The sequence below is a fragment of the Macrotis lagotis genome, chromosome 3, assembly GCF_037893015.1.
Source record: "Macrotis lagotis isolate mMagLag1 chromosome 3, bilby.v1.9.chrom.fasta, whole genome shotgun sequence".
Classification (NCBI taxonomy): domain Eukaryota; kingdom Metazoa; phylum Chordata; class Mammalia; order Peramelemorphia; family Peramelidae; genus Macrotis; species Macrotis lagotis.
This window is the reverse complement of record NC_133660.1, coordinates 68,048,530-68,074,739: the sequence shown is the minus strand read 5'-3', so window position 1 is coordinate 68,074,739 and position 26,210 is coordinate 68,048,530. Positions and strand designations below refer to the sequence as shown.

Below are 26,210 nucleotides of genomic sequence, written 5' to 3'. Positions count from 1 at the left end.
CCACTGTGCCACCTGAGATTAAATTTAGAATACTAATTTTTCCATAATGATGACCCATCCCCATACACTTTTATGTCTTTATTTCTGTAGGTCACATCCTTCCCCCCGGACATTTAAGCAATATCAACTATTATCTTAAGTGTGCGTGTGTGTGTGTGTGTGTGTGTGTGTGTGTGTGTGTGTGTGTTGTTGATAGAACTTTTACTGAATCAAGTCAAGACATACCTGGGTAGTCAGACCAGAGACAGAATGCCAGTAATAAAGCATTAGTTTAATAATCACTTTCTTTCTAAGGAACCCATTTGCAAATCATGGGATTACTTCTTCCTTTAAGCTCTGCCTTGCTGCACTGTAGTATATATGAGAAAATCATTTTGGGGGCTTGAGTTATCTTTCCAGGACAAGCCCAGTGTGCAGGACAATACAATTGGAACACCTTTAACCGTCCAAGTAGGCTAACACGGGTGTCCCCTGGTACTGTGAGATTGGCTAAGTTGATTGTATACTCTTGGGAATGCCTTGTTATTGTACAGTACAGTTGAAACCAATCAATATAGTTAAAACAGGCAGGTTGAGTCCAGAGAAAGAATGTAGAACCTGTCAGGATTAAAGCAAATTACTTTGGATATTTTGTTGTCAGTGTTTTCTCAGATCCAGAACCTGCCTGTGAAAAAGTGTCTTTAGGAAGAAGGTATTATTATCAAATTCATTACACATTGTAATAAACAATATGAAAATCACTCTTGATAGTACTATTTGAATTTCAAAAGGTTGAATTTGAGATCTGTTTATATCTGATCTGCTAAATTGTTGTTGGGTTTGTTTTTTTTTTTTAGGCAATGGGATTAAGTGGCTTGCCCAAGGCCACACAGTTAGGTAATTAAGTGTCTGAGGTCGAATTTGAACTCCGGTTCTCCTGACTCCAGGGCCACTGCACCACCTAGCCACCCCTGAGATCTGTTTGTAAACTAACCACAAGGTATCTAATGCAGTGACTTGACTAAAGACTCACCTAAATTCCAACCCAGACTCTACCACTTAGTAATCAGTTTTAAGCAAGTTAAATCATCTCTTAGCATATCAGTTTCCTAATCTGTAGAATGAAGGGGTTGGACTTTAACTAGGGTCCCTTTCAAATAAATCATTCAAATAATAGTTATTAAATGCAAAAGCCAAAAGTGGAGGATAGAAAAATAGGCCCAAGACGGTCGCTGTCCCCCAGGTTCTAATGGCTGAGACAGCTATACATGAATAAACATCGAGCAAACTATAGAATAAATAGAAAACAATGAAAGGAGGAAGACACTGGAAGGGCTTCTGAAAGTTGTGATTTTAGTTGGGACTTAAACGAAAGCCAGGGAGGCCCATAGTCAGAGTGCAGCTAAGTTCCCCTCATGGAAGATAGTCGGGGCGGACGTCTGGAGCATAGATGGAGGGACTTTTTCGGGTCACAGGCTATTGTCACTGGATGGAAGAAGTGTCAGGACTAGAAAGATGGGTGGGGGCTAGCTTCTGAAGGGATTGGAATGCCAAGCGAAACAATTTGCACCGGCTGCATAGGAAACAGTTGAATTTCCTGAGTAGGCGGTGTTCTGACCAGATTTGAGTTTTAGGAAAATCCCTTTAGGATCCAAATGGAGAAGGGACTGGAGTGGGACAGACTCGAGGTGGGTCGACCCCGAAGCAGGCTATTGCGGTAACCTAGATGTCCTGGAGGAGGGTGGCGCCCGTGTCTGACAACACCGGCTTTCCAGAGCCAGTTTCCAAAACCTTGAAAGCATACTTTTGCTGATGACGCCACACAAGTTGGCTCCTCCTCGTCCCGCCCCGCCCCGGGGCCTGAGTCTCCTCCCCCTCCCCACTCCCCCCACCCCCGCCCCAGTTCAGTAAACAGCTCTCCCTCTCCAGCCTGACTGGCCCCCAAACTCCGCAGACACGCCAAGCCAGGCTCGCCTGGGGCTTGGGCCCTGAAACATGGCCGTTGGAGCCCGGAGGGCTCTGCGGGCCTCGCCTCGCACTGCAGTGGGACTGCAGCGTTTCTAAGGGTTGGGGGCGCAAAGTTCAGTTTTCGAATTGATCGCCTTGTAGACCTCTTTTGTTCTCCCGGTGCCCTCAGAATCCTCAGCCGCGCCTAGGGAGCAAACAGGAGCTCCAGCTCCTCCTCCTCCTCCTCCTCCTCCCCCGCCCCGCCTTGCTCAGATAGGCTTGCAAATTAAACTCTGGGGAAGCCAGCTCCTGAGAGGGTCGTAGCAGGCTGGCAGCATCCCTCCTCCTCTGCCCCGAGCCCCGGACGACCCGGTCGAGCTCCCCTGGCCGCCTTGCCAGGCTAAAACCAGATTGGCCTAAAGCGAGCCTAGTCTGTCCGGGAAGAATTGCCTTGGCCCTGCAGCTGGGGCTGCGAGTAGCAACAGGCCACCATGGGAGGAGACATGTGGTTGGTGCCCGTCGGGCAGAAGCTACTCTACTGGGGCGCCACGGGCGCGGTTACCCTTCTGGGCACTATCCTCGCGCTGACTCTGTTGCAGATGTTGGCTGCTTATGTCCGGAAATGGCAGCAGATGAAATCCATCCCCACGGTGGCCACCGCGTACCCGCTGCTGGGGCACTCCCTGCTGATGAAATCTGATAGCCAAGGTAAGTAAATGGGCAGGTCTGCTGCGTCCGGGCAACTGGCCCCTCGCTCCGTTCAGTCTGCAGGCAATATGACTGCACTTACCCACTCTCTCGCTCTCCATCCTCATCTAGCTCTTTAACCTTTACTTTTTCTATCGCACCTCATCTCCCCTTTCCTGAATCCTCGCGCTCTTTTCTTCATCTCCCTCTTTTCTCTCTCCTTTCCTTAGTCTCTCCCGACCCTCAAATTCCCTTCTTTCTTTCTTCTGTCTCATTCTCTGTTTCTCTGTCCTCTCTCCCCTCTCTCTTGATCCCTTTTATCTCCTCCTTAAGTAAGTTGCATCCTATCTGCCAGTCCTTGCAACCTCTACCACTCCTAAGTGCTAGTTAACAATCTCCAAACTCTCCAGCGGTTGCCTGCTCTGCAGTTGAGATTTGGAGTACCCTGTGTGCACTTCTGATTTGGCTCTCTGTGCTCCTTGTGATCTGCTTCCTCCTGTTCTTGAGCCTTCCTGATATGAGATGGAATTGGAGTCAAAAGCCGATTCTTACAGTTCTTGAACTTTCTCTCTAGTGCCTCAGCCCTCTCATCTAGTAAACTAGGGACTTGGATTGGCAGGAACCCGGGAACTAGAGAAAGGAGACCTGGGCTCAACTCCCAGAACTGACATTAATTACTTATGTGGCCATTGGCAATGCACTTGACCTTTCCAAAACTCAGTTGCTTCAAAAAACTGTAAAATAGGAATAATAATGCTTGCACTATTTACCTCACAAAATTGTTTGGAACACACCTTGTGTACAATAAAGCCTATGAAATTGTGAGTTGCTGTCTGGAGTCCCTTCTAGCTTTAACCATCCTTTAACAAAGTTTTCATTCTAGTGAGGAAAATAGCCATCTTTATCGTTGATTTTCTCAGCTCTTGAGTTATAGTTGAGAATGTTCATTATTTGGATTCACTACAAATTTAGACTATGTCTTATCTGCCCTACCCTTACTTCCTCTTCCTTCTGAAATACACTCATCTCATCTCAGAAAAAAGTTTCATTTTCATGAAACATTGCCCTTGTCACAATAATTGTTTCAAGCCAGAAGGGATCTTTCACACAAAACTAGACAAATACCTTAATTTCCTCCTCATCCCCATATACTAAGGACTCCAGTATAACTTTGAACCCCCCAAAATAATATGTAGGTTGGTTTAGGACCTAAGATGTAACATTTTAAGCCATGTTCTACTTTCCTATGTTGGTTCCCCTTTCATTGACACATGATCCAGGGGGTTATACAACAATATTCATTTCCTTCAGACCTAGTCATCTCTGAACTTGACTGACTGAGGGTTTTAGCTGAATTCTGGGGGAAATTTGCTAGAAAAGTTGTTTGTTAATGCCAGAAGTCCTTGTTTATAAACCTTTACTAAGAGCTGGAAGATCTCAGTTCTATTTTAGTAGAAGTAATATTTCAAAGGGTCTTTAATAATAAATCATAGAACTCTTCTAAATCTATTTTTGCATGTCTTCAAAGGCTATTATTATTGCTATCCTTAAAATGTTTGCATAAGTTAGGCTGGGCCAGTATATTGTTTTTCATTTCTAGCAGTAGAAAAATTTAGGAGCCTTGAGGTTATTATTGGACTATTGGACTAAATTCAAGTGGAAACTTTAGTGATAAGATCAGGGCTAGAACCTCTGAACTCCTTTCTAGTGCAGTGCCCCCAACTTTACTGTTAATAGTCTGATAGAAAATGTTTATCTTGAATTCAGCTTCAAGGCTGAAATGTTAGTTGACTACTTTTAGCTTGTTTGCCTGTATAAAATACTGTCAACTTTACCCTCTCATTAATCTTTAGTCAAAAATATATGTTAGGGGCGGCTAGGTGACACAGTGGATGGAGCACTGGCCCTGGATTCAGGAGGACCTGAGTTCAAATATGGCCTCAGACACTTCATAATTACCTAGCCGTATGATGTTGGGCAAGCCATTTAACACCAATTCCTTGCAAAAAAAGTATATGTTAGAAAATTTTTATCAGCTTAAGATTATCTTTTCATGATGTATAGAATATGTTGAGATTAACAGAAAACATTTTTTTTGAAAGAGAACCATGGAAATTAATACAATAACAAATCCAGAAAGCATACTGGAATTATGACCTTTGTAAAAATCCTACCTTGAACACTTAACTACCATGTAACCTGTACAAGTCACTTTAATCTCAGTTTCCTTATCTATAAAATAAGAGATTTGGACCAGCTGTCCACTGAATCCCTTCCAGTTCTAAATCTGTGATTCTTTTCCAGATTTTATGGCAGTTTGTTTTAAAATAGTCATGTAAAAAATACAGATTTCTCTGCCCCACCCCCACCTCCACCACCCATCATAAGCTATGAACTTTTTTTTATTGATATTTTATTTTTCTAAATACATGCTATGAAAGTTTTTCAACATTCATCCACATATACATATATTTTTGTTTTTTAGAAAGATTTTTTTTATTTTGAGTTTTACAATTTTTCCCCCCATTCTTGCTTCCCTCCCCCCATAAGCTATGAACTTTGAAGGCAATTATTGGTATAAAAATTTTAACCTCTAGTGAATGGTACAGTTTTAAAATAAGAAATGAATTGATAAAGTATCTGAAGCAGTTATGTGTGTGATGGGAACATGCTGGCTTCCCAGGAATGACTTTGCTATCAATAAACAATTACTTATTTCTGTATATTCTTATAATAATGCACTCAAAGAACTAGGATCTTTTTTGTTATTGGTGAGTTTTTAAAAAAACAAGTTTAAAATTTTAGTTAAAATAGTTCTATAATTTTTTGGGGAAGTGTGTGTGGCTACCTTAGGGATAGTACTTAGGCAATGCTCTAAGCATAGGTACTATAGGGGATATAAAATTAATATGATTTACTTCCTGCCTTCAAGGTTCTTTTGATCTTTAGGGGGAAATAAACAAATAAATATCAGTACCACCATTGATTTTCTCAACTCCTAGGCCAACTGAAGTTTTTTTTAATGAATTCACTACAGATTTAGATTATGTTATCTCTGCTCTGTGTCCAACACTCTTTGATGTGAACATAGGATCATAATTCCAGAGAAAGGTGGGACCCTCAGAGGCCATCTAGTCTGATCCTCTTATTTTACAGATGAAGAAACAAACCCAGAAGATTAGATAATTTGTCCAGGATAACATAGATCAGATGCAAAATATGAACTCTTGTTTCTTGATTGCAGAGCAAGTGTCCTTTCTGAGGCATCTAGTTAGTTAGTGTAGTAGATAGATAGAACACTAATCCCAGAGTCAGGAAAATGTGAATTCTTCACATACTTATTAGATATGTGATCCTGAGCAAGTCATTTAACCAGTATTTGCCTCAGTTGTTACCTGTAAAATAGGGATATATGAGAAAAGGAAATGACAAGTCACTCTAGTATCTTTGTCAAAAAAATTCTATTGATTTAAGCCCACAGGGTTACATAGAGTCAGACAGGATTGAACAACAATTAAATGTATCCTTTCTACTTTACCATTCCCCACCAACATAAATAACTATTTGAAAATTTTCCTACCCTCCTCAAGGAAACTCCATTTTTATTTCCATCTGCCTGGTTTTTTATTGAGGTGAATGATCTTGAACTTCCTCTGCACCTTTCCTCCATATAATTTCATTAAATGGACTAATTGAAATTTAATTAATTGGTTTAATTAATTAATTGAAATTAACTGGAAACTTCATCAATTAGATTCACTACAAATTTGTATTATGTCTTCTCTGTCCTATTCTTACTTCTTCCTCTTCTTTTCCACATGTACCCTGCATCCTTTCAGAAAAAGCTTCATTTTCATTGTCTATATTTCTCTTCCTTTTATTCTTCTTAAGGGAAGAAGGATTCTCCTTTCTAAAACCATCCCCTGGATATAGGTTCTTGATTCTAATTGATTAACTTTCTGCTTTTATCCCAAAACTATGACCTGCTACCTACTCAGTGTTCCAAGCAAACTTGTCTTTCCATCTTATCTTTTTCTGATTTCTAGACTCTGTATTTTTTGCTAATTGCCATTTCTGACCTATTAAAGATCTTTTTTCCTGACCCTTTCTGTTGAAATCCTTCAAAGTCCAATTCAAATGCCTTTTTCTTGGAGACTTTTAATCTTCTCCTCTCTTCCCACCAAAGGGATATGACCTTCTCTTACATTAGTTATCATAATTCTGCTCTTCTTTGTGTTGAGTAACAATTTTGTTTTTTGAGAGGTAGTATGGTTTAGTAGTAAAAGTGCTGATCCTTGGGGCAGCTAGGTGGTGCAGTGTATAAAGCACTGGCCCTGGAGTCAGGAGGACCTGAATTCAAATCCAGTCTCAGACATTTAATAATTTACCTAGCTGTGTGGCCTTGGGCAAGCCACTTAACCCCATTTGCCTTGCAAAATCCTAAAAAAAAAAAAACAAACCAAAAAGAATATTTGGAGAAAGATGGCTAACAATATGAGAAAAAAAAAAACCAGATTCTCATCTTGCACCATAGGAAGATATTGAAAATATAACCCAAACATTAAAAAAGTTAGATTTTTAAAAATTAAAAAAAACATATTTTAGCATATAAGCCCATATAGAGAATTTGGTTTCTGTTTTTAACCATCATACAGGAAGTCATTCTTCCTATTTCTATTTTTAAAAAATGAATTCCAACAGATCTCAATGGTTTTTCAGAAAATCAGAGATATTTTATAAGATCCATGATTTTTACAAACATTTAATTACCCAAATGCTCTTATTGACTGAATTTTAACTGAAAACATTTATTTCCCAGAATTTTTTGAACAGATTGTTTACTATTCTGAAGAATACAGACAGGAACCACTGCTAAAATTGTGGCTAGGACCAGTGCCCATGGTTGCATTGTATCATGCTGATAATGTGGAGGTGAGTTTATATTTCAAACAGAAACATGTAATTTGAAGAACCTGTTGAATCCTAATGAAATACCTATCAGAAATGCTCTCTGCTATTTGGTTCATTACTTATGTTTTTAAAAGTATCTTTTAATACACTGCAGCATCGATATGGGGATACTGGGAAGCAACTATTCTGGCTCTCTGGAGATGTGATATGAGTTGTCTAAATTCAACTAGACAGTATGTTCAACCAATTAGATAATACTAGTTAGATGGTAAATAATACTAGGAAGTATTATCTACTACCAGTTAGATAGTATTATTAAAAATAATAATAGTATCATCTATATAGTACTTTGAAATTTCACGAACATTATCTTATTTTATCTCCAAAAGCCTGGAGCTAGGCAGAATAACTTCCCCATTTTACAGAAGAGGAAATTGAGGCTCAGAGATGCTAACTGACTTGCCCAGGGTCACACTGTGTCTACAGTTGGATTTGAACTCAGGTCTTTCTAACTGCTAGTAAAGGGCTCTATCCCCTACCCTATCTAGCTGCCTTTATTATAGAAAAAAATTTAGACATGTCTTTCAACTCAAGACTTAGTACTTTTTCTTTGTGTTCATGTGTATTTGTGTATGAACATCAGTCATGATACTTTCAATTAGAAAAAAAAATCAATGAAATATTCTAAAATGAGATTTCTTTATTTCCGTTTTTTTTGGTTGCTATTGCTATGAAAAGGCATAGTCCTTTAATTTACTAGCATTCAAATCTAAGGAGATTATAGTTAATTTAGATAGACAGCCTTTAGAATTGTTATTTAGTTTTTAAGATTGGAGTTTATTTTGCCCAGACCAGAAGTACAGCAGCCATCCATGGTCCTAATTCCACCCTGATCAGCATGGAAACTTTGATATATACTCCATATTTCCATCCTGGCCTGGTTCAGGCCTCTTTTTTTATTTTTTATTTTATTTTACTTTTTTTTAGGTTTTTTGAAAGGCAAATGGGGTTAAGTGGCTTGGCCAAGGCCACAGAGCTAGGTAATTTTTAAGTGTCTGAGGCCGGATTTGAACCCAGGTACTCCTGACTCCAGGGCTGGTGCTTTATCCACTGCGCCACCTAGCCGCCCCGGGTTCAGGGCCTCTTTAAGCAACTTGATAGATCACTGGGGCTCAACATATTGATGTTTTGACTTAGCTCTATCACCCAACTGGTCTAGCTCACTTCACCTCAGGAATACAGAGACCAAGAAATCAGCAGGTCCTCCAAACCTTGCATTACAGTCCACCATACTTGCTCAGAAAGTGCATAAACAGAAAAGTCTTTTTCTTTCCTCTCCCCATTCTCTCTTTCTCTCTCAGGATTACCTCTGTATTCCTTTCTCTCCATTTCAGTTCTATCTCTAATAATCTTCATCTTCTTAAAACATTTGTCATTTTATTTCTTTATTTCTTTATTTCTTTTTTAGCATTTGTCATTTTAAAGAGAGGGAATGGGCTTTTATAAAATACAAATTATTCATGCTATTTATTGATATATTGTCTTAATCTTTATATATAAACATTTAACAAATTATAATTTTATACATATCAATTTGGGAGAATCATATTAAATTGATTATTTATTGTAATTATTCAGTAAATAAGCTTTAGTTAAGTATATACTATGAGCCAGATATTGTACTGAGAACTTTACAAATGTTATTTAATTTCACCCTCATAATAACCCTGGGAAGTTGGTGCTAATAATTATTCTCATTTACAGTTGAAGAAGTTGAGGTTAAGTGATTTGATCAAGCTCATATAGCTAGTATGAACTTGTTTTTTCCTGATTCCAGATCTGTAGCTTTATTCTTTATATCATTTGCTGTCTAATTCTAAGGAACTTTGAGTCTGATGGGACAGATGTTCTGAAACACTTTTTATAGTTTGAAAATGTGATTTAGTAAAGAATGAAAATGAGAAAATAGAGATTTGTGACTAAATAGTTCAAATCCCTGTGTAACCATAGCTTGATTTCTCAGTTCACTTTTCTTCAAGTATAAATTAAGTTAATTATACATTTTTAGCAGCCAAATGAAAGATTGGTGGAATACTGTTTCTCAATTTACTTAAACCAGAAGTATTATATTTGAAAATTTTGCCCTCCACATTTTTTATGGAGCAATGCATACAAGACAGAGTGTTGTTTTTCAAACTGAGAATACCAGGGTTAACATTTCATCTCTGATGATACAGGCTTTGAGAGGCTTATAGAATGTCAAAGACATAAGGGACTATTTAATGCAAGTGTTCTTAATCTGGTGTCTGAGAATAAGTCAAATCTACTAGCATTCATTAAATATCTACTATTAAACATGTACCATGGTGCTAAGTAGTGAGTATATACAGAAAAACAAAAACAACAAGCACAAAAAAATCTCCCCTACCCTCTAGGAGCTTACAGTCTAACAGGGGAGATAACAGTCAAACAGCTATATATAAAAAAAAAGATATATTTAGGATAAATTGGAGATAATCTCAGAGGGATGGTTCTCTCATTAAGAGGGTCCAGGAAGTTGTGGTTTTGTTTAGGATTGAAGGATGCAAGGAGGTAGGGAAGAGAAGGAAGAAAATTCCAGATATGGGAGATAGCCAGTGAAGATGGATGGTTTCAGGAAACAGAGCATTATATGTGACGAATAGCAAGGAGACCAGTGCACTGGGTCACAGAGTATGTTGAGGGGAGTAAAGCTTAAGAAAGGTATTTTAAAAATATCTATTTCAATATAATTGGTTTCCTTTTTAAACCTACATTTTAAATATCATTCTGAAACTGCCAAAATTTTCTTTTATGGAGAAAAGAAAATCTGAGTTCAAATTTGGCCTCAGACACTTAGGAGCTGAGTGAACCTAGAGTAGTCACTTAATCCTATTTACCTCAGTTCCCTCATCTGTAAAATGAGCTGGAGTAGATAATGGCAAACCACTCCAGTATCTTAAGAAAACCCAAAATGGGGTCATGAAGTGTCAGACACAACTGAAACAACTTAACAACAACAGCAACAATGAAACAAAAACAGTTAAGATCTTTGATCTAGTCTAAGCAAAAGCCCTAACTGAATTCCTTCAGCAGAATATTCAATAAGTAATCATCAAGTTCTGTAAGCCTTGAAGACCTATAGTGAGGAGAATCTCTATTCTGCTTCTTTGCCACTTTTTTCCTTTATGGGGCTAACAGAAGTAAGTGTATTTCCCTTTCCATATAACAGTCCTTCACATATTTGTAGACAACCGTCAAATTGTCCTACCTAACCTTAGGACATACATCTCAATTTTATTCTTTATGCATTAATTTCCCTAAATTTTTAAGTGATCTCTCATGTAGGCTATCAGTCTTTGATACATATTTTTCTAGGTGATGGACAATAAGAAAAGTGATTGTAGGAGGTCATTTGTGGCAATCTTGCCTTATTTGTCATTTTATCTTCTAAATGGATATAATTCTTGTACTTCTTACCTCATTGGATTTTGTTATAGAAAGTGGAAGAAAATCCATGGATCTGAGAATAAGTGGAAGCTACTACCACCTTTGCAACTCAGCAACTTGTCCATAGTTTATATGGCATTGAGGCACAGCTAGTATATAGTAAAAGCAGTTGTTCACCTCCAATCTATATGAAGCAGCTACGTAATGCAGGAGATAGAGAACTCTATCTGGAATCAGGGATTTGTTTAGTCATTTCTCATTCATGTCCAACTCTTTGTGATCTTGTTTGGAGTTTTCTTGGCAAAGATACTGGAGTAGTTTTCCATTCCTTTCCCAACCCATTTTATAGATGAGGAAAATGAAATAACTGGGTAAAATGACTTGCCCAGGGTCACATAGCTAGTAAGTATTTGAGGCTGGATTTAAACTCATGAAGTCTTCCTGACTTTAGGTCCAGCACTTTATCCACAGTGCCACCTAGATGACCCCAGGTTTCAGGGGACCCTTGTTCAAATCTGACCTTTGCTGTGACCCTGGGTAAGTCACTTAACTTCTATTTGACTCAGCTTTTTCATCTGAAAATGGGGATATCCAACCTCTCAGGGTTGTTGTGAGCGTCAAATAAGATAATAATTGTAAAGGATTAGCTTAGCTGTGTGCCTAGTATGCAAGAAACTATATAAATGTTGATGGGTTGTTGTGAAGATCAAATGATATAACACTTGGAAAGATATTTAGCATAGCAATTGGCACCTGACTAGGCACTTAATAAATGTTCTTTTTCCTTCCCTTCCTTCCTTCCTTCCTTCCTTCCTTCCTTCCTTCCTTCCTTCCTTCCTTCCTTCCTTCCTTCCTTCCTTCCTTCTTCCCAGCCTGGTCCCTTTTGTATCTTCCTTATTTTCTTATGCTGATATTTTGTTTATCAAAAATATGACCTGGGGATTTCTGAGAACCTCTCAGAACTATTTTCCTAATAACATTTACATTATTTTCTGTTTAAAATACTCCTTTCCTTTCCAACTGCATATCCATATATTATACGTCATATCATATACTTCAACCAATCTATTGCAACAGATTGTATGCAGGAGATAAAAAAATCTAGCTGTCTCCTGATATAAAAGAAATCATAGATATTTGCAAAACTGTGTAAAACAATTTTTTTCTTTTGAAAATAGACCCACATGAAAGATTTCTAAAATCTCTATAGAGTCTTACAAAAAACCCCAGCAGAGTTACTTCTGATCAGTGTGGACAACTGCCTAACTTTTTAGAGTTCTTAATTTTTCACTGACCTCTTCAAAAATCAGAGGTAAGACATAAAACTCTCAAATGTCATGTGGTCTGAGACTGAGACACACACACACAGACACACGCATGCACATACACATATAAATGCTTTGATGCTTCTCATCAGAAACAAACAGCGAAACAAAATCAAAACAACTTTTTTTTAGTGGGGGAATTATTTCATTTTGGCAACATATTATATTTCAGAGTATTAGGCCACATGTTAAAAAACAACCCAGATAAAGGGGCCAAACTGTCTCTTGGCCCTCACCGACACTTACTTGTCAAAACTATTGAAAGCACTCTGAGTACTCTAAAAGAACTCTGGGTCAAACAAACATGTTCTCAAAATCCTATTGATGCCTTATGGGCCAGTCAGTCCAGTGTACAGCAAAGGGCATTGGGTTTTGAGTCAGATACCAAGTCTTGCTATTAATGTGTGACCTTGGAAAGATCCCTTGACTTCTTTGGATCTCAGTTTCTTCACCTGTAAAATGGGTTTCATAACTTGACACTACTATATGGAGATCATTGTGAGGAAAGTGCTTTGTAAGCTTTAATGTGCTTTAGACATATGGTTTCCTTTAATTTTTATTATTTTTAACTGTTTAAGATACAAAGCTATGCCATTAAGGTTCTAAGAAAAAACTTTTTCTAAGGAATTCTTTAATAAAGGAGTCCAGTTTTCCTGAATGAGCTTCCAGGTTCCCAAGTCTCCTCCTTTAGGTTCTTTATGAAATGCCTTGGCCAAAATATATCATCAGCTGCTTTAGGCCTTTAGGCCTTCAGACCCTTTGTTCATAGCTATTCTGAGTACACAGTGTATTGCTGTAATCCTTTTTAGCTTCATGGCAACTTCCAAAGACTTTTTACTCAGCAAAGATAGTCTGAGAACAACCTGAAATAAATGTAAATATTCATTTGTACTTGAAAGCATTTTATAATACTTCAATATTATAAAGTTTTAATATTTTCATTTATTTTATTCTGAACTTAAGAAATAAAACAAGTATTTATATAACATAGTGGAATAGAAATTCCTGTGAATGAAACTACAAATCTATTATGTACAACTTGCTATTTCTTTTATAAAGGTATATATATATATATATATATATATATATATATATATATATATATATATATAATAATTTATCATGTAACATCTACTCACTTTGCCCTAGGGATGACTGTCATCAGACACAAATGTCATCAGACAGACACAGATGTTGGAAGGGCTTTGGAAAAACTGAGATGTGAATTCACTGTTGGTGGAACTGTGAACTGATTAAATATTGGAGAGAAATCTGAAATTGTGCCCCTAAATTAATAAATTGCCTCTAGACTTTGACCTATCATTTTTGTTTTAGTTTTAAACTGCCATATATATATGTTTTAGCATTTAAAACAGCCTCCATGCTTTCCCACTATCTGTACATATAATATATATTATTTATGATACATTTATAATTATATTTGTATTTTATATAGAGAGAGGGGGCAGAGGGGAGAGGATGAAGGGAGGGAGAGGGGAGAGAGAGGAAAGGAGAGACAGAAAAATGAGAGAAATAAGGGTGAGGTAAAGGGAGAGAGGAAAGGAGGGGAGAGAGAGAGAGAGAGAGAGAGAGAGAGAGAGAGAGAGAGAGAGAGAGAGAGAGAGAGAGAGAGAGAGAAGGAAACAGAGACAAAGAGAGAGTGACAAAGGAGTTGGAGGGAGAGCAGTGTAGCAAGAATCTGTGTAGAGTCAGCCTCTAAGCTCGCTTTGAAGCCCAGAAAAACCTAGGTTCAAATCCTGCCTCTAACTCTTTCTGGTTGCATGACTCACTTATCCTCTCAAGACACAAGAAAACTCTCTAAGACTAAGGCTGCATAATAGTCAGAACTGGGCGATTGTATGGTCTTGGTTATGGTCTTATATTGGAAGAACTCTCACATCTGAATTCACTTTGCCAATGAAATCACAAATTAATATCAATTTAAAAATAATTAATCTAGCCATCAATCTATTGTTTGTGCATATGCACGTGTATAGATACACACACATGCACAAACACAGGTCTGTATCAAAGATGCAGGGGAAAGATGGAGAGAATTGTGAATGTTAACAGAAAGAAATTGGGTGGAGATGTAAATTGACTACCAACTACTCTTGAGATGTAAATTGATTAGAAGTAGAGAATTATGATTGTAACAGGAACAATTGTAATCTTAGACTGCCCCAGTTAGGTGGAGATCCCTATTCTTGATGTACCATTTATTCATTGTTTAATGTAAAATTTGTATCCTAATTTCCTTAAGTTTCATCTTCTACCTAATTCAGGATCCAGTATAGGGAAAGGGTGTTCTTCACATTTTACCCTTTGGATGAGAGTCCAGACTGCATCATCGATGTATAGTTTTGAGTTAGGCCTATGGTTTCATTGATGTAAAGAATTCTGGGAGAAGAAATTCCCTCTACTCACATAGTATAATTGACTCCTGGGTCATTTTTGGTCTCACAGAATTTTGTGGGAGGAATGAGTGGTTAAATGACGGGCCACACAGCTACTATAAGAGCAAAGTTGTAACTGAGGTCTTCCAGAATCCAAGGCCACTCCACCACTCTCTCCTAAGCTATCTGTAATCTGAAACACATTTTTCTTTCCTTTTTTTTCTTTCCTAAGGCACTTTTATCAAGTTCAAAGCAAATAGACAAATCCTGCATGTATAAGTTCCTGGAACCCTGGCTTGGTCTTGGACTCCTTACAAGGTATTCTAATGTAAAGATATCAATCCTATTTCTTTGAGAATTGAGTATTTCAGAAGTTACCATTATCTACCTTAAAGTTTTTATGAAGAAAGTTCTTGTGATAATTATGAAGTCTTTACTATTCAGATATTCAATATATAATGTAACTGCTACAACCATGTTTTAAAAACACTACTCATTTTTATAGATTAATTTTATAGTTATGAATCTAAATTAAATGTATTTTGGACTTCTGAGATTTTAGATATCTTGTCCATCTCAAATTAAGGAGTTTTTTCAATGGCAATTAACATAAAATATTTAAATTGTAATATTTCTATAGATTAACACTATATTAAAATTCAATAGAAATTTTTAAGTGTCTACTGTATACAAGTCTCTGTGTTACATAGATAAGTAATTTTCAGGCTACTTCTTTGCCAATATGGAATTTAGGATCCAGTAGAGGCAAAGATATCACTATCAAAAAATTTGTAAAAGATGTAAATGTGTAAAAATATGATATTTTCCAGAAAGGAACAAAACCAGCTACTCTATGATATCAGAAGGGGAAAGTAGTTAGTAGACAGAAAATCAGGGAAAGCTTCATGGATTTGGTAGCCTGGAGGGTTAGGTCTTTTTTTTTTTTTAGGTTTTTTGCAAGGCAAATGGGGTTAAGTGGCTTGCCCAAGGCCACACAGCTAGGTAATTATTAAGTGTCTGAGACTGATTTGAACCCAGGTACTCCTGACTCCAAGGCTGGTGCTTTATCCACTATGCCACCTAGCCGCCCAAGGGTTAGGTCTTTAAGGAAAGGTGCAGAATTTAACAAGGTCAGGGCATTCTAGGACTGCATGGCTGATAAGACAATAAAACCTTATATTTCTGAAGGTTCTAGAATCATTCAGTATTATTTTATAAAAAAATTTTATGTATCATGGTTATAAAAATATTATGATTGACTCATTGAAATTCTTATAAAACATTTAAGTATCTATAGATTAATTATTAATTACATTAATTATATATTTATTATCAATAGATTAATTATAATAGATTAGTTATTAAATTTGAACTCCAGATCAAAAAGTTTAACAAAATTTCTGAGATTCATTGCTTTCCCCCCCCCTTCTTATTTGTAACAAATTTCTAGTACTGGAAGCAAATGGCGGTCTAGGAGAAAAATGCTGACCCCAACCTTTCATTTCACGATTCTGGAAGAATTTTTAGATGTCATGAATGAACAAGCTAATGTCTTAATCAATAAGCTTGAAAAACACGTTGACCAAGAAGCTTTTAACTGTTTTCTTGACATTACTCTTTGTGCCTTAGACATAATCTGTGGTAAGTTCTTATTATTGTTTAATTATGGTAATCAGATATGGGGGAAGCCTAGGTCACTGGACCTAGCATGATATTGACTCAGAACTGGGTGATTATAACACCAATTCATCTGGGGGTTCTCTCCTCAATTTATATTCACTCCTGGGACCGGTAGGAGACAGATGGAAAGACAAAAGAAAAGGAGAAACAGGAAAGAGGAGGAGGGAGAAAAGAGGGTGGAGTGAATAAAGGAAGGGAAGAGAAGGGAACATGGAAGGCAAAGGACAAATGAAAAACATAATAAACTTTACAAAATTTTTAAAATAGTAAATCATCAAACCACTCCTGCTCCCCACTCAATTGATGGATGTTCTCATGAATCTAACTCAGGTGTTTTCTTCCATTTTTCTAGAAACTGCTATGGGTAAAAATATTGGTGCCCAGGCCAATGGTGATTCTGAGTATGTCCGCTCAGTTTTTAGGTAAATAGATATCTTTGAGTTTTCAAAGATTATTATTTATTAAGCTTTTTAAAGTCAGTGCCAGTAGTGATCTTTTAATCATGTATGTGACATTTCCTTTTTTGACATTCTTTTGGGTCCTTAGTATGCCTGCATATTGAATTAATATTTTTTAATTTAAGTATTTTAAATTTATTTTATGAAATTGCTTAAGTTTCTGGTATCTACTATTTCTTCTAAGAACAATGTATTATTTATTGTTTTGCCACCCCCACCCCCAACTGCCCTTCCTTCAACGTTTCCTTCTGGAGTGGAGGTGACCCTGGGTTCTCAAAGGCTGCACATAGGCTGTATAAATATATGATACATATATAGTATATACACATTATATACATATATATATACATATATGTAATAATAGCTAACATTTGTATAGCACTTTAAGGTTTGCAGAACACTTGGCATGTTATCTCACTTGACTCTTACATCTGTATGTGAGATAAGTGCTTTTATTTTCCCCATTTTACAGATGAGGAAACTGAGGCACAGAAGTTAAGAGAACTGAGTTTGAGGCAGAATTAGTTCAGGTTTTCCTATACCTCAAGTCTGGCATTCTCTCTGCAGCTCCACTTAATTACCTTTCCAAACAGAATCTTTTATTCAGCTGTTTCAGTCATGTTTGACTCTTCCATTTGGGGTTTTCTTGGCAGAAATACAAGAGTGTTTTGCCATTTCATTCTCCAGCTCATTTTACAGATAAGGATATGGAGGCAAATATGATTAAATGACTTGCCCAGGGTCACCCATCAGCTATGAATTCAGAAAGATAAATCTTCCTAATTCTAGACCTGGCACTCTATCCCTGGACCACCTAGATGCTCCTACATATTGCATACCTACATATTCCATATTATGTACATAGTTATAAGTGTATAAATTGTCTCTCTCCTTAGAATATAAGCTCCATGAGAACAAGGACTGTTTTTTTTTAATCTTTGCATCAAGTTGCAATACGTACTACATAAATACTTGTTGACTGATTAACAAGTATTATCTTGGTTCCAGGTATAAGTGTATGTGTGTGTGTGTGTGTGTGTGTGTGTGTGTGTGTGTGTTTGTCTTTCAAAGAGATCTTATTTTAGGATTCTGACTGTTAGTACACATAGTATATTATATAATCCTGTAATGCATCTAAGATGAAAATAATGTGACTATTCATTTTGAAGCAGAGAATTCACAGGATTTGAATGGAAAGGAGAGATGAGGAAGAGAAACTACTAAACCCTGGGAATACCAGGATTAAATAAGATACTACCTTTTTACTCAAAAATCTTATGATGCAAATGGGGCAATGAGATAGCTATTAAATAAAGAATGTGATAAATGCAAAGGAAAGGTCAGGACAAAGTGTTATGAGAAATTTAGGTAAGGATTCAGGGTGCAAAATGTGATACATTTTTTTTTAATGTAACCAGTGAGAAAATTTCTTTTGCTTGACTCCTTATTTGTTACAGGAATTTGTTTTTCTTTTCATTTTCGTGTTTTCAATGGGAATGGAAGAATGGGAATAACTTTCTATTAATTATAAAAACTTTAATAAAAATTATATTCTGGAAAAATAAATTTTGAGGAGGAGAGATTAGTTGAGGCAATCAGGGGAAGCTTCCTGAAGGAAAGGGTTGCTATTTGATCACCTATCCTAGATACCAAGGGAAGGCAGACATTTTAACAGTTGTAATGTGGTAGGATGAAGTAGGAATGAAGAAGTGTACATACCAAAAATGGATCATGGGATCATATGTCTAAACCTGGAAGAAACCCCAGAGGCTAGCTAGTCCAAGTCTCTTATTTTCAGATGAGAAAATTGAAGCCCTGGAAACGTGACTCAGAAGAGAAAGGGTCAGGCAAGACTGGAAGATGGTGAGCATCCCATTCTGTAAGCAACATAGAATAACTCTAGGGGAACTGTCCAAGATAAGACTGGTGCAGTCAGACTTGTGAGGTCCTTAACTATAGGCTAAAGAATTCATACTTTCTTTAGTGGACAGTGGGAAGCCAATAAAGTCCTTGAGCAGAAGAGTGACCTTATTAGGATGATGGAATCATTGTTTTTTTGATAGGGGAAAGGTGTGATCAGCCCTGTGTGTTAGGAAAATTGCTTTAGTAGAGTTAGAGCAGGAACTCCTAACATGGACCCTATGGCTGTCAAATGAAGCTTATGTTTCAAAATCCTTTTCAGAACCATGTTTTTAAACATATTAATTGGAATACATAAAAGTATAAAGGGAACCAATTATATTTAAATAGATTTATCAAAATAAACAATTTTAAAAGATCTTAGGCCACAATTTATAGAAGCAGGCTTTTCCTGATTGTTCCTGATTGTTTCCTGATAGTTCACTGTGACAGTGAAATGAGTACCTCCAAAATAGAATCAGTCATTTTTTAAAGATAATTTTTCTTCCTCAAAAAGTTGAAACAATAAAAGTTCAGGAAGCACATTTTGCTTCATATCTGCAATAGCTTATCCAGAATTTTCACAGAAAAGACCATTTTTTCAAATGTTAGATAATCTCTAAGTAATGGAAAGGGCATTGAACTTGGCATTCGATTAAATGCATGGGGTCAGTGACCAGATCTGATACTAACTGCTGACCTATGATGCACATAGACTCTCTGACCTATGGCTTTCATGGAAAATGAAGGGATTGGATTAAATGATCTCTAAGTTTCCATCTAGCTTTTCTAGAAATCTCAAATCTTCCAGCATCTCTAGAATAAATGAGGCAGTTATGGTCGTTGAGAGAGGTAGTCTCATAGTGGCTAGATTTTAATCCTGATTCTCCTCTCCTCACCTTTCTCCATCAATTTCTGTGAATTCTCTATTTCTACAGATATATAACTTGTAGATCCTTAGGTTGGTCAGTCAGTAAGAACCTTATTATTTTCATCTTAGTCTCATTTCAGGAAAAAAACAAGGCTATATTGCTATACTATCATGCACAACCCTAAAATGAGATTGTTTTGAAAGGCATAATAACACAGAAACATATTTATACATACACACACATACTTAAAATAGTCACATATAATTAATGTATAAAAACATTTACTGTGAAAATTAGTTTTATGTTTATTTCCACTCATCTATAATGAGACCAAGAATCAAATGAGTCTTTGTCATGATTTATTAGTAATAAAAATAATATAATGATAACAAAAGCACTCAATGGGATGCACATAAAGAGAAACTAACTTTAATCCATATGCAAAATGGATAGACAATAGCAAATTAGGATAGGATTTGAAAAATATTTTATTAAAATCTGTACTGTATTAAGAAACTCAGAAGCCATCTTAGAACTCAGAACCTCATCTCTCTCTCTCTCTCTCTTTTTTAGTTTTTGTAAGGCAATGGAGTTAAGTGACTTAGCCAAGGTCACACAGCTATTAAATGTCTGAGGTCGGATTTGAACTCAGGTCCTCCTGACTCCAGGATTGTTGCTCTATCCACTGCACCACCTAGCTGTCCCAGAAACTCATCTTAAGATAGAATGTTTAATTCTTCCTCACTCATAAAGGGGAATAGTATTCAGATTAGATTTTTCCCAAAACACAGAAGAAGCAGGTCAAAACCTTAATTAAGTGTATCTGAAAGTGGTTTACCTTGATTAAAACTAAGAAAAGAATCAGAAAGCCTTCCTTGGGCAGCATCCACATGCACTCAACCAACAGTGTAAACAAAAACATGGAAAACAAAGACTAAGTCATGTACACCTATTTGTGAGAGCAAAAGGTTTCATGATGGCAATTCATGACCAGGTCATTGATCCCAGGAATTAAAGAAGGGTTATCCATACAGAGACTAAACTTAGTGATTGCTGTCTGCTTTGTGGGGAAATAATAGAAATTTTGCTACATATCACTGAAGACTGTGAAAATCTACTGGAAAATCTATTGGTACATATCAGTGAAGGCTATAAAAATCTGTTTACTAGGGCAGCTAGGTGGCATAGTGGATAGAGCACTGGCCCTGGAGTCAGGAGGACCTGAGTTCAAATCCAGTCTCAGACACTTAATAATTGCCTAGATGTGTGACCTTGGACAAGTCACTTAATCCCATTGCTCCTTAAGTAAAAATTCTAAAAAAAATTTAAAAAATCTGTTGAATGATTGGGAAAAACATGGTGGCCTTATTTATCAGAATCTATCAATCTTTTATGAACTGACAGTTGCAATAAATAGCATCTAAAACATCTTGATAATTTAGTCAAAAGATTATACCAGTCTTGAAACATAGGCTTAATGGTTGACCACAATTTGTTAAATATACATTGATTCATAAAAATTTAAGAGTAATATTTCTAATTGATTGTCATCCCACATATTCGTTATTTTCAAACTACATAGAATGAAAAACTTCAAAAGTATAATGACATAGCAGGAGAGGTCAAATTCACATGGGAGTAGGATGAGGTGCCCATTGTCCCTGTGATCTATCTGCTACTACTTCTATGCCAAATATGTCTTCAGTGAGTCCCACAGGGTCTAAACTCCTTGTTTCCTAATACTTTTATTCAACTTTAAAAAGCAGTTATTTTAACTACCTGTGCAATTGTTGAGAAAACATTAAATATAAAAGAATAAAAACAAAATGGTGCCTTGTCTCAGGTCCATTTCTATGTGAACCTCATTGGAAAAAGATGAGCATGGGACAATGATGATGATGATGATGATGATGACGACAATGATGATAATTTGTTTGAGTAATTTTTATCTTTTTAAAATAGAACTTTGTTTTTCCTAATTACAAGTCAGAGCAATTTTTAGGATTCATTTTTACAAGATTTTGATTTCCAGTTTTTTTCTTCCTCCCTCTCTTCCTTTCTTCCTAAAATGGTTTGGAGATGAATATGAGCTAATTATAGCAATTTACTATTTACTCTGCCATCTTGGCTTTCAGAAGTGAGTCATTTCTATCTTAATCTTCACAAAAAGAATGAGACAATACTAATAAAGATTTTGCATGACATTTATTTATAGCTTGATTATTTGCAAACTCCTTTCTGTATATTTAATCCTAACAATGACCTTGTGAAATACTATTGTTATCAATGTATCCTTTTCTTTTTTCCTTTTTTTTTTTTAGTTTTTTTTGCAAGGCAAATGGGGTTAAGTGGCTTGCCCAAGGCCACACAGCTAGGTAATTATTAAGTGTCTGAGGCCGGATTTGAACCCAGGTACTCCTGACTCCAGGGCCAGTGCCTTATCCACTACACCACCTAGCCGCCCCAATGTATCCTTTTCAATAAGTAAAATAATTCAAAAATGATGTAAGATTTCTCAAAAACAAATTCTAATTATAAAAAGTTTGAACAAAAATAAACTGACTTCATTTATGGATTTTTTTGTTGAAAACACATTCTGGATGAAGTTGCTTCTTTTCAAGTAACCTACATTAATGCTAAACTTAAAATAATAATGATAATAATTACTATTACAAGGGCAGCTAAGTGGCACAGTGGATAGAGTACTGGCCCTGGAGTCAGGAGTACCTGGGTTCAATTCCGGCCTCAGGCACTTAATAATTACCTAGCTGTGTGATCTTGGGCAAGCCACTTAATTCCATTGCCTTGCAAAAAAAAAAAATTACTATTATAGTTAGCTCTTTAATATTTAAAAAAACACTTTCCAAATGTTATCCTGACAACCCTGGGAGGTAGATGTCACTATTATTCCCATTTTATACATGGGGAAATTGAGAAACACAGAGATTAATTGCCTTGCCCAGGGCCACATAGCAAGTATATGTCTGAGGCTAGATTTGAACTCAAGTCTTCCTGGTGCCAGCCTGATGCCCCATGTTTATCCTTGTCTTAGTAACTATAAGTTAGTAACTGTAATAATCATATATCCATAACCTAGTTATAACTTATTAATTATAAATAATTAGCATTCAAGATATATAAGGGAATGTGATAGATTCTTTGAAGAATTCTTGTTGGATTTTGTCCTAGTCTCAATCTTAGCTGATTTTTTTCATCTTCTATTATAGGATGACTGATATAATATTTCGTAGAATCAAGATGCCTTGGCTTTGGTTTGATGTGTGCTATCTTTTGTTTAAAGAAGGATGGGAACACAAGAGAAGTCTGAAGATCCTACATGATTTCACAGATAAAGTATGTTATTTTTCCCTTCTCCTCATTCCATTTTTTTTTGTTTTTTTGCAAGGCAGTGGGGTTAAGTGACTTGCCCAAGGTCACACAGCTAGGTAAATTATTAATTGTCTGGGGTTGGATTTGAAGTCAGGTCATCCTGACTGGTGCTCTATCACTGTGCCACCTGGCTGCCCCCCCCATTCCATTTTGATAGCATTCTGAATCCTATAGGAGATGATAAAAATTAAATAGACTGAGATAAAATCTTTGCAGGGGCGTATGTGTTTTATATATATATATATATATATATATCTCAAAGTTTTCAGGGGCAATAGAAGTTGGATTTTCTAGTTATGATGTACTACCTGAGAAAATATCCAAGCTCCAAAATGATATACTGATTGGAGTCAACTAAAAAAGTGATAGGGATACTTTTAAAATGTACTTCACTTTATATAAAATGTATGAATCTGAAAAACTGAATGTTAGTTGATTTTGGCAGGGTGAGCAAGAGGTGGCATATTAACTTTTTATTTAAAAATCACATTTAACTACACAGGAACTATTTAATATTTAAATACATTTTATTGTGAATTCTAATCTAAAAGAAGTAGTTGCTATCTTGATTTATGTTTTATGTCAGTTTTTCTTTTTCATATATTTAATTTGCTGACAGTTTCATTAATCCATTTTCTAACAGTACTAGATCAGCAACCTAGGTAAAAAGTTAACAGATATTCTATTGAAAAGCAATTGATTTTATCTGCTTGGTGTGAACTTGAGTTATTTAATATCTTATTAACTGAAGGAAATGAATGGGGGGGAAGGAAAGAAGGAAAGGAAGGAAGAAAGAAAGAAAGAGAGGAAATAAGCCTTTTATTAAGTGTGCCAGGAACTATGCTAATTCTTGGGGTACAAATAGAAATGGAAAGAAAGATAGTCCCTGTCCTTGAGTACCTTCCATTCTAGTGAGGTTGATATCTAACGGGGAGGTCCAAAAGAAGGAAGACAGACCAACAGACAAGAGGCAGATAGAGAGATGGGAGCTAGAGAGACACAGAGAGACATATGGAGAGACAGAGAGAGACAGAAACAAAGACAGAGACAGAGAGGGAGAGATGGTGAGACAGAGAAAGAATATAGGGAGAAAGAGGGGAGGAGAAAAGTGGGAGAAGGGAAAAGGTCTCCTGAAGGCATAATACAGGCTGAGCACACTGCAGAGCTTGTAGGCTGTTTCAGGGCAAGGTGGCACCAGGTGCTGAGGATGAAGCAGGTTCCAGGATGAACTATCAGTTGAGAAGACATGATATGGAAATCCAGAAAGTTAGGGATAGGACCTGAATGAATTTTAAGATTGTTTAAAAATGTTTATTTATATCTTTTATTTTTATGTCATCTTTATTTACAAATAGAGCTTCTCCTTTCCTCTCCATTGATCCATCTCTTATAACAAAAAAAAAAATAAAAAAGAATGGGGAAAAGACAATTAAGGAAAACAAATTGACCTATCAACTAAATCTAAAAGAATATGCCTTACCTGTATTAAGAAGGGAGAGAGGTGCACTTTCTCCTCTATGCTTCATGGTCAGCCTTGATCATTATATTTTTTGTTCAAATTTGCATACAAACATACATACACACATGGAAACAAAAATGCATGTGCATAACTACCTGATTGAAAGTTTTAAGATTTACAAAGTGTTTTCCTCATAATAATCCTGTGAAATATATAGTATACTGTATGGGTATGTGTTTAGTTTAATGTGTATAGTTTAATAGATTTTTGTTTAATGTGTTTAGATGTTAATGTGTTTAATATGTTTACAAATGAGGAAACTGAGGTACAGAGAGTAAAGTGACTTATGGACTGTCTTATAGTGTCACATCAAAGATTGTGCTTAGATGTCAAGACTTATTTGATTTTGGCTGTAGTTTACTTGCCTTATATGTAGTCACATTAATATTTCCATAGAAATTTTCATTCTTTCTTTCTTCCTAGTAGAATGTATTGCCTGAGTACAGAGACTGAGTGGTGCTTTTGTTTTTGCCTTTGTCTGCCCACTGTCTAGCATTAGTATATATTACTGGTAATCAATAATGTATATTGGACTGTATTGATATATTAGAGCTGTATTCTCTTGTTAGGGAAATTGGTAAATGTGATGAAACCTATGCATTTGTGGTTTTTTAGAATAGTTTCTAAGAAAAAGTTTTCAGGTACTCCTCCTTGGGGTTTCTTGAAGTCATTACTCTTTGTGTAGGAATATTGTTTAAACTGTAGAATATATAAAAATGAAAGTGTTTTTCTTTTCCATTATAAAGGTTATTGAAGAACGCTCCAGTCAAATGAAGGAATATGAGTCACAGAAGGATGGTGACATGAAACCAAAACCCATCAAGAGGCAGGCTTTTCTGGACTTGCTTTTAAATACAAAGGATGAAGATGGGAACTCACTAAGTCATCAGGACATTCGGGAAGAAGTTGATACTTTCATGTTTGAAGTAAGCTTTTGTGTCATATCTGGGGCTTTCCAAATACCATTGAAGGGATTCTTAGCATATGCAGTATTATTCTAAACCTATAATCACATTTTTTCTGCAGTTTCTTTTTTTTTGCAAGGCAAATGGGGTTAAGTGGCTTGCCCAAGGCCACACAGCTAGGTAATTATTAAGTGTCTGAGACCAGATTTGAACCCAGGTACTCCTGACTCCAAGGCTGGTGCTTTATCCACTATGCCACCTAGCTGCCCCCTTTCTCCAGTTTCTTATATCAGACTATATTAGATTTTTAAAAACAAATTTCCCCACTCATTTGTTTCTTTATAAAAAAAATAAAGTGATATGAGCATTTGATATATGTGAACCTTGTGATATACACACCTATAATGGAAATATTTATGTGTATATATGTGCATATGATACACACATATACCACACACTCACACACACACATATACATATACATGGTTGTTCAGTCATTTCATGGTATACAACTTTTTTGTGACCCCATTTGAGGTTTTCTTGGCAAAAGTATTATAGCGGTTTGTCATTTTCTTCTTCAGCTTATTTTTCAGATGAGGAAACTAAGGCAGAGTACAGTAATTTACCCAAGGTTACACAGCTAGGAAGTGTCTGCTGAGGCCAGATTTGAACTCATGAAGATGAGTCTTCCTAATTCCAAACCCAGTGTACTATCCAATCTGCCACTTGGTTACCTATATACTTACATACATACATATGTATGTGTCAACAGTA

At 36.3% G+C, this 26,210-nt stretch overlaps 1 protein-coding gene across 1 annotated transcript in view; it reads left to right on the top strand.

Annotated features, from left to right (window-relative positions):
• Positions 1-1,951: 1,951 nt before the first annotated feature.
• CYP4V2 (cytochrome P450 family 4 subfamily V member 2) overlaps positions 1,952-26,210 on the top strand; it is a 33,323-nt gene continuing 9,064 nt past the window's right edge. Inside the window, exons 1-7 of the mRNA XM_074228806.1 lie at positions 1,952-2,634; positions 7,433-7,545; positions 14,946-15,031; positions 16,164-16,354; positions 16,746-16,815; positions 22,850-22,976; positions 25,278-25,457. Coding sequence (XP_074084907.1) covers positions 2,418-2,634; positions 7,433-7,545; positions 14,946-15,031; positions 16,164-16,354; positions 16,746-16,815; positions 22,850-22,976; positions 25,278-25,457 — 984 coding nt within the window. The 5' untranslated portion in view covers positions 1,952-2,417. The remainder of the gene's footprint in view (positions 2,635-7,432; positions 7,546-14,945; positions 15,032-16,163; positions 16,355-16,745; positions 16,816-22,849; positions 22,977-25,277; positions 25,458-26,210) is intronic.